General features: G+C 40.4%; 1 protein-coding gene across 1 annotated transcript in view; it reads left to right on the top strand.

Annotated features, from left to right (window-relative positions):
• Window positions 1-429: 429 nt before the first annotated feature.
• Window positions 430-9,380, top strand: part of COL3A1 (collagen type III alpha 1 chain) — a 39,371-nt gene continuing 30,420 nt past the window's right edge. Inside the window, exon 1 of the mRNA XM_082690500.1 lies at window positions 430-634. Within this exon, the coding sequence (XP_082546626.1) occupies window positions 556-634 (79 nt within the window). The 5' untranslated portion in view covers window positions 430-555. The remainder of the gene's footprint in view (window positions 635-9,380) is intronic.

The following is a 9,380-nucleotide window of genomic DNA, read 5'->3' as shown; positions in this document are numbered from 1 at the left end:
TAGGGTGGATTCTGGCAAAATCCCAATATAAAGAACTTCTAGGAAGATAAGGTTTGCAAATTAGCCATGCCCAGCAAAGGGCATCCAGCAATTTCTCAAAATCAAGCTGTTATTAATGTTGTGAGAGGAAATGAAAAATATATATGGTTCATTCTCTCATTAAAACACAAGGCAGAGCACTTGAACATCTGTTCTTAAGGTATGCAAACCCGTCTATAAGCAAAATACATCACAAACTGGGACACAAACATGTACGCAAACTCCAGATGTGTTCTTTTTCCTACTTTGTGGGTTATGTGTTCTATAAGGGAAAAAGACATATTAATCATTTCTTTTACTGCTAAGGGGATGGGTGCTGCTCTCATATTTCAGAAAGGGGCTGGAAAGTGAGGGAAGCCAAACTTTTTCCTATTTAAGGCCAAAGCACAGGAATCTCAGTGGCTGAGTTTTATGACGGGCCCGGTGCTGAAGGGCAGGGGACATCTGATGGTGCTACTTTGAACTGCTTTTCTTTCCTCCTTTTTGCACAAAGAGTCTCATGTCTGATATTTAGACATGATGAGCTTTGTGCAAAAGGGGACCTGGTTACTCCTCGCTCTGCTTCATCCCGCGGTTATTTTGGCACAACAGCAAGGTGAGTAGGTCCTGCTTTCAAGAAACTTTGTGGGGTTTTGCGTTCCTTCTCCTTATAAACAGAGATCAAGGGAGTATTCGCGTCCGTGAGGTTAATTTCCTCTGTAAGCTCCCAACTGGGGAAAATGTAGAACTGACCGTGATGGTGCTTCTGTTTTTTATTTGTTTCTTTCTTTTCCTTTTTTCCACGTTTACTTAGAAAAAATATTGTCATTTTCATGTTTAAAAGTTTTCTGTTTGCTTAAGGTAAAGACGTTCTTGTACTAACTTGTTTTCGTGTTAGTGGCACTGGAAACTTTTGAAATGGCTTTTACAAAGTTCCTCTCCTGGGCTGTTCACATCTTGGAATGCTTCCCTGGGTAGTCTGGAAGTTATTGGTCTCTTGTAACACTTTTACAGTCTCTTTTGTATGCTGGGTTCTTTGTAAGGATAGAATATTGAGCACTGTTTTCTCAGTAAGGTAATGCATCTTTAAAACAACATGAATTAAAGGAAATCCACAGTCTTAGAATCACGGAATGTGCTTCTGTACAACGGCAGCAAGCGGGTATCCTCATTGTTCTTTCAATGGACTCGAACTGCTAAAAATGTTTCATCGTCCCTATGTTTGTTCTGTTTCAAGCACTTACATAGTTGGTTAATACACATTTCTAATAGTTTGTTGTTAAGGGTCTAGTGGTTTCCACATGTTCTACATTTTAACTGCATTTGCATTAATGAAGAGAATGTTTAAAAAGCGTTTCCAACAGGAATGTTGGACTTTTCTGCAAACAAGGTAAAAAGATGCTGGTCCTCTGACTTTAGAAGGAGGTTGGCTTGTTGTGTTTTCTAGTAACTGCAAACAATGGTTTCCCCCAAACCACGGTTGTCTCATTATCTGGTTTTGTGCAACTATTTCTTTCAACTCATATGTTTCTCGTAGTCATGAAAATGCCAGACACATTGGAGGTGCACAAACTTTCATAGAAATAAATACTTAAATGTTCAATGTGAAGATGTTAGAAAAAAGTATTGCACATGGATTTCTATTGGCGCAGAATCAGAATGTTTACGTTTAAACTGAGCTTTTACCACCGTGTCTGAAAATAATCTTTGTTTTTCATATGAAATCTTTGATGTCCTTGGAGGTCACATCTACGTGGGGAGGGAAGGGGGCCCCGATGACCTTGCTTCAGCGACAGTCAGCCCGTGGCCACCGTATCCTCGTCCCCTTTTCCCTGCGGCCTCGCGCCCCCGCTCCGCCCCTTGGGGCTCCTCTGGGCCTCCTCCCGGGGTCAGTTCTTCCCTCATCAACCCTTCCCTCTCTCCCCCCTCCTCCTCCTCCTCTGGCACCGCCCCCCTCCCCGGAGTCCTGCCGCTCCCCAGACCCCTCCCTGCCCCGCAGACCCCTCCCTGCCCCGCAGACCCCCTCCCTGCCCCGCAGACCCCTCCCTGCCCCGCAGACCCCCTCCCTGCCCCGCAGACCCCTCCCTGCCCCGCAGACCCCCTCCCTGCCCCGCAGACCCCTCCCTGCCCCGCAGACCCCCTCCCTGCCCCGCAGACCCCCTCCCTGCCCCCAGACCCCTCCCTGCCCCGCAGACCCCCTCCCTGCCCCGCAGACCCCCTCCCTGCCCCGCAGACCCCCTCCCTGCCCCGCAGACCCCTCCCTGCCCCGCAGACCCCCTCCCTGCCCCGCAGACCCCTCCCTGCCCCGCAGACCCCCCCTGCCCCGCAGACCTCCTCCCTGCCGGGTCTGCGCCTCCGCAGCTCGCTGCGACCCCGGTCCCCGCGCGGGGGCCCCGCCACACCCTCACGTCCACGCACACCTGGACCCCGATGACCTTCCTAAGTTCTCCTGATTCCTGGGGCGGGAGGGAAGCGGGGGACAGAGGGGCCGTTTATCGGAAAGACCACAAACCTTTGGTGTTTAGTTCAAAAGAGCTGCAAAATATTTGCCGTTGCCCAGTAGTTCCAGACTTTTATGAGCACTATGGTTGTTTTTTTCTTGATCCAACCTTAGAGGGTTTAATGCCTTCATGATTTGTACATCACAGAAGTTCTTTTTATTTTTCTTTGTCTTTAACCATAGAAAATAATAAATAGGGGCTCCTGGGGGGCTCAGTGGGTTAAGCCTCTGCCTTCGGCTCAGGTCATGATCGCAGGGTCCTGGGATCGAGTCCCGCATCGGGCTCCCTGCTCCGCTGGGAGTCTGCTTCCTCCTCTCTCTCTCTCTCTCTCTCTCTCTCTCTCTGCCTCTCGGCCTCCTTGTGATCTGTCTGTCAAATAAATAAATAAAATCTTAAAAAAATAATAGTTATGAAATTTTGCTGATACATTTGTGTACTTTTAAGCTCAAAAGAAGTTGAGAGGAATTTTGTTCAACTTACTATTTTTGTTTGTCATGAAAAAAAGTTTAAGTGTTTTAAGGTAGTATTTCTCGTGTTCCCTATAAATTTTACAAGGAATTTCTGTAGGTGGATTAGCTTTGGGGAGACTACGGAAGGCAACTGAGTACACAGCCCACCATGAACAAACATAGTCACTTCTTGAATATGGGCTTTTTATGTGTGTCTTGAGAATCCCGGGGAGAAATAGCACAGCCCCAAGGAATACTCATGTAAGGTCTACGCACACAAGTGTTCTGTAGCTTAAAACATGTCCTCACAAAGTACTTGGTCCTTCTACAAATTTCTGAAAGTTCTGTTTAACTCATGCATTGTACTCCAGCAACGGGGAGGCGTGGTCTGTGCTGTATTTCCTGACATTTACCAATGGGCCAGGTCTGAAGCACAAGGACTCACCACCTGGGGGCTGGGAGAGTCATCGCTTGCATGCCCAGTGCCCACGAAGACCTTACACAGCTGACTCCATGCTTTACAATGAGATTCAGAAATAGTACGTGCATGAATTTTAAATATTAAGCCTACTTTTCTAAGGAAATAAGTATATTAGTGATGAAATACTGCCCAACTGGCATACAGACACACAAACACGTGGTAACCGTATTCAAAGACTGGAAGTGAGCTTGAATGCTGCGGCCATTTTCAAAATTCCACAGGTTAAGTCTTCCATATATGACCTGGAACTGTTTGTCTAGTATTTGCCAATATTTTATAGAGTCCTTATCTGACTCATATGCGTACCACCATGCTATAGCTAGATGGATAACTAGGTCGACATTGTCAGTGATACTGCTGTGTTAAGGGCAAGGAGATAAACTTTATTTTAATTAAATGTGTTCTAATGTTTTTTCTTACATTTTGCTACCTCAGTAGTTCCCCCAGATAATGCTAGACTTCCGTTGTTCTAGAATTACAAGATAAATGGACTTAAGAGACTCCATTCGTTCCCCACCACAGGTCGTAAGAGTCTATTTCCCACTATACTTCAGGAGACAATTTGAAACCCATCAAGTAGCAGTCAAGTTCCCTGGTTTGTGTTGTCCCCAGAATTAAACATACCGAATGAAGAAAATCTGACATAAAATCACTGAAAGCAACTGTCCCTTCAAGAGGGGAGAATTTATAATTTCTCCTGTATTTCGGTGCCAGCATCCCTCAGGCATGCGGGGCTTTAGTTGAGATTGTACAACCCGGAAGTGACAGTGTTAAGACTAGGACCGAAATTCTGTCAAATCCCAAGTAATTAGAGAACAGAAAACAGACATTAAATCTAGAGTATCTGACTTTTCTTATTTTTGTATTTGTTTCTCATTGAAAGGGAATACTAGAATATTGTCTATTGTCCTAGAAAATAGAGCCGCAAATGTGTTTCTCAATGTGAGAAAAGGTAGACTTTTCTCTAACACTCAATTTTGAATTGATAAATCTACTCTTTAAACCAGACTAACAAAAGTTCCAGTTATATCGAACCAAAAATTATCTTCAGTTCTGTAATAATATAAATCTTAAGTAAATAAAGTATTGATACAAAATTTTGTGTTTTTCTTTTATGATACCTTGCATTTTTTACCACCCACAGAGTATTCAACATCAGATGATCTAAAGACCTATAGTAAATAGTTATTCTGATTAAATACCGCACTATCATAAGTGGAAGGAGCAAAGCCACTGGAACAATTCTAGGAAAGAAGGAAAGACTGTGGTCTTTTAACTAATTCAGATTCCTGGGCTGATGTCTGATTTACAGGTTTACATTAAAAAACCAAGGACCATTGGCTGTGAGTTTTCCTGGAGCAGAGTTGAGACTAACAGAAAGAAAAGCCCCTATTCCACGCCTACAGTCACTTGCCAGACTTGACCGGTCACTCAGAGAAGAGTGCCATCTACTGAAACCTCATGGTTTTCACTGAGGGTGACTGGCACAGAGTTCCCAATGATATCACCGCCTTGAAGTCATTAGAGTGGATTGCTTAAGAGTTAAAGGTTTAAAGATGAAAAATGTTATTGCCTTTGCTGGACATGAAGAACATTTGTAAAGTTTCCAGGCCTGCAATAACTTTCTGGAAACATCTCAGTGGACTGTTTCTTGTAAAACAGTTTTCCCTGGAAAAAAGCTCAGTCCCATTGTTTTCCACTGCCCTCCCAAAAAATAATAATAAATAAAGAAGGAGAGGAAGAAGAAGAAAGGGAGAAGGGAGGTGTAGTGTAAAAAAAAAAAATCTAGAGTTTTCAAAGGAGAAAACTTTGCCTGTTTCATATCAAAATGACAACGGAAAAAATGAGATAGCTCCTCCTCCACAAGTCATCTGTTAACTGCAGTTTGGGAAGTTACAGTAACCACTAGAATGTCTGTCTTTGCCTAATGAAAACACAGCAGGAGTGGATTCCTTTCAGATTAACCAATAAAACCCTTGTGTTTTCCATGACTGAGGTCAAGAACTGCCATTTAACATGTAAAATTGATGAATCAAATGAAAAGTTCAAAGAAGATGGCAAAACTTAGAATGCCCAAAAGATCTAAAAAATCGAAGACAAAGGATCCAGCACCTATTAGAAGTTAAATTTGCTTTAAAAATTTGCACTGAGAAATTCCTGTTTCAATGAAATGGCATTGACTTTTCTGAAACGATGCTTCCTCTAGTATTTGGTGTGGAGGATGGCAAACAGAGACTGTTTCTCAAGTTAATTACAACCAGAGAAACACTTTTTGGAACCGCATGGTACGTCCATAATGTTCAAATTTAGAAGGGAAGATTCTAATGAAGTTAGAAGTTCATTAACATGCGTTGTTTAGTATCTGTAGCTACTAAATCAGTCACTACCCTATATAGTTAAAATTGTTGAAAATCAGTACCTCAGTGAGACATCCTAAAAAAGCTTTTTTCTGTGTCCGATATCTAAGCCTTATCTGTTGGTCGTTGCTGTGTTAGTGTTGCTGTGAGAACAGACCTCTTTGGATACGGTAAAATGTATGCTGAGTTTCCCAATCACACATTAATCCTGTTGGTGGTCTGGATGTAGTTAGGGTGGCCTTGGAGATATGTCTCTTTTTCATAAGGTCAGGGGAAAATAAACAGAACTCAACTCCAGATGCTATCTTCTTGTTTTGAGACCAGATAGAAAAAATATTCTGTAGGCGACTCTTATCCCTTAGAAAAACAAGAACCAAAAAACCCCACTGTCTTTTCAGACTCTGATTTTAAGCTTGCAGGGCTTAGAAACCCTAATAGGGTAGAGCTTTGAAGCTGGGTTTTAACCCTACCCTGCCCTTGAAACTGCAGAAAGGCATCCAAGGCAGTGGATTCTTATCTCTTTCTTCTTATCTGTAAAATGAAGATGATGGCAGCAGGCAACCCTAAGGAAGACTGAGTAAAGTAAGTGTACAAAGGCTTCAGAGGGTGCCTGCAGTCTAGGAGCGACTCTACCAGTTCTGCCTAGTATCACTCTTACTGTCAGTCCAAAATAAAATTGCTGCAGGGAACGAAAGTACTTAGTGACTCAGTGATAAGGAAAGTGACATGTAAAATTTGATGTTTGCAAACTGTCATAAAACAGGTAGAACATATTTTCTTCAATATGCTACAATTCGTCACTTATCAGTTTACATTACAATGCAATTGCCCATTGTTAGGTGTATGATACTTTTAATTCTAAATCTCTAATTATTTTTATTTTTCACAGGACAATATGTTAATCATCTTAAAGAAAATTTCTAATTGAAGGCATAAAAATCATAGAGCTATAAAGAATAAAACAGGGAAACATCTAAAAATGATTCACAAAGATTTTGGTTTGGGTTTTTCTGGTGGGGATAAGAATAATCAGCAACCACCTTGTCCATGTAAAACAACATTCTGAAGTCGAAGTTACCCACCTGTACAGTCTGCAGATACTTCCTTGAAGTCCTTTTAGTCAACTCATCTAACGTGTTTTAAAATATTCTGATAAATATAAGCAGCAGAAACGTATTTATTCAAAATCCATGTTTTCCAAACAGTGTCATTTAAAAGCAAAACATACTTCAGTTGGAAGCTATATACACTCTAAATACTCATACTTACAAAATGGTCGGCGTCCTAAAGAAACAGGAGAGCAATATTATGGTGATTTGCATATCACATCTGCTATTTTTAATTTTCAGATTAAAGAGCACCTTTTCCCAGAAAAGGATTCAGTAAGAAAAGAAGAGAAAAAAAAAATGAAATGAATCACTCAGGCCAAGTTAACACTTTGATTGGATGCTTTGGGACATATTATTTTCACTCCAAAAAGGGAATTAAGAAAAACATAATTTATATTATTTTTTAGTCACAACAATAAAATTCTATCAAACCAGCATAAATTAACATTGAAAGACTGGAAACAAAAACAATGAAAAGGAAAGTGTTACGCATATCTAAAAATATTAGATTGTGTTACTTGTTTTTATTTTTCTCTGAGGTTTCAAAACAGAGAGCTGAGAAAGGAAAGCTCAGAGTGGATTATGTCACAGACTAGCTTCATTTTGTTTTATAATGTAGATCTCAGTAAGGACATGATTTAACTAGTGCATTGCTTGCATGGCTACAAATACATTGATTTCAGGACTGTACTTTGTAATAAGGAACAGAAACACCAAGTGACAAGAGAGGTGGGGCTTAAAATTAATACGTATTGGAACAGGGAGACTTTGTTTAAGCAATAGCAATAAAGGGAGTAATTAGAAAAGTCTCTTTCTTGTCCAGTAGTAAAAATGAGATTATTTGCCTTTTATTTAACATTTTTGAATTTCTGAATCCCATTTTCTAAACCATTTCTCAATGCTGCAAGTGGCAAGCTAGAATGTTATCCCTCTGGAGAGCAAAACATTCTTTTTCTTGACTTTCCCATGATTTTCCCACAGATCATTAGGCAGCGGTACCAAAACCGAGGGCCACGAGACAGCTTTTTAAGAGGGTTAGCTTCCGGGGGAACATACTGGCAACCCGATCTTGTCACACACAGAACAAGAAATTAGAGAAAACTGCCTTTCAGCAATGGTGACCAACTAGAGCAGCAGAGAACAATCTGACTCTCAACCACTAGTTTCTACAGAAACTGACTTTTCAGGAGAGCCAAACTCCTTTTAAATGGATGTGAAATACGTATGGCAATAAACAACCTGACTTAAGTCTTATTTTTCAAGTGTTCCAACCTTTTCTCCCCTAGAACAACATCACTTAAAAGAAAAGACGTACACTAAAGTGACTCACCCTTATACTGAGACCTCTGTGGTTCAAGAGGCACAGTACGTAGGGTTTCTAATACAATTTGGACACAAGAGACTAAGTAACAATTTTCATTTATATAACATTGGGTTGAACCCAACTCTAACAAATTCATTTACAATTCTTTAAAAGTAAATATTGTGTTCATTTCATCGTTTACAGAGCAGATGGAAAACACCATTTCTAGTGATGTGGGGATCCTTTCAATGAGATATAAACAGAGAGGATGAATATACAAAGAAAATGTTTATGTTAATTTTAGGACAGATTAGGAATGAAGAAAAGATATTTAAAATACGAAATACTTGACTCTCCCTTTGTTTACCATTTGTCTTTACAAAAGCATCAGTACTCCACTGCTAAGTTTTCTAACACAGGTCCTGTGTTAGATGTGGGAAGACATTCCTGGCCCTGAGTGGAAGAGCTGAAGGAATTCTTAGCGTAAATGAGTACTGCACTTTCTCCTCCACCTTTACTGAAGCGTGACTGGCAAATAAAGTTGAGTAGATTGTAGGTGTACAGCATGATGACTTGATGTACATTTCACATTATGAAATGATTACCACAATCAACTTAACTAATGGGCACCCTACAGTCTCCTTTGTGTGGGGGGGGGAGGTATAAACACTTAAAATCTACTCTCTTAGCAAATGTCTAGTATACGATGCAGTATTATTACCTGTAACCAATATTTGTACACTAGTGGTATTTTCAAGAAGGCTGGGCAGCCTGAAGTCCACATTATTAATGGAGAAATCTTGAGCTAAAAATAATCTGTTGGAAAAAAATGAAAATAATCTGCTGGAACATTTCACATAATATTAATTTAGAGAAAATTTTAAAATGCTTCATTTTAAGAATCAGAAGCCAGTGCAAAGACTGAAGAATATATTTCATGCAAGTTATTAAACTATCTTCCATCTCATTAAAACATTTGGACTTCTTCTGAAAAACAGTGGACTTAGTTCCTAAATACAAAATATCAGTTCTGCTTAGAGAAAAATGAGTTTGGTGCCTCTCCTGTCTTATATTATTATTGTTCACAGCAATGTGAAAAAGACTGGTCTTCTCTTCAGCATATCTTTCCTAACACTGTTTAATTGACCTACTTCATTTGCAT

The sequence above is a fragment of the Mustela nivalis genome (assembly GCF_964662115.1).
Source record: "Mustela nivalis genome assembly, chromosome: 11".
Taxonomy (NCBI): domain Eukaryota; kingdom Metazoa; phylum Chordata; class Mammalia; order Carnivora; family Mustelidae; genus Mustela; species Mustela nivalis.
This window is presented reverse-complemented; position numbering and strand designations above follow the sequence as displayed.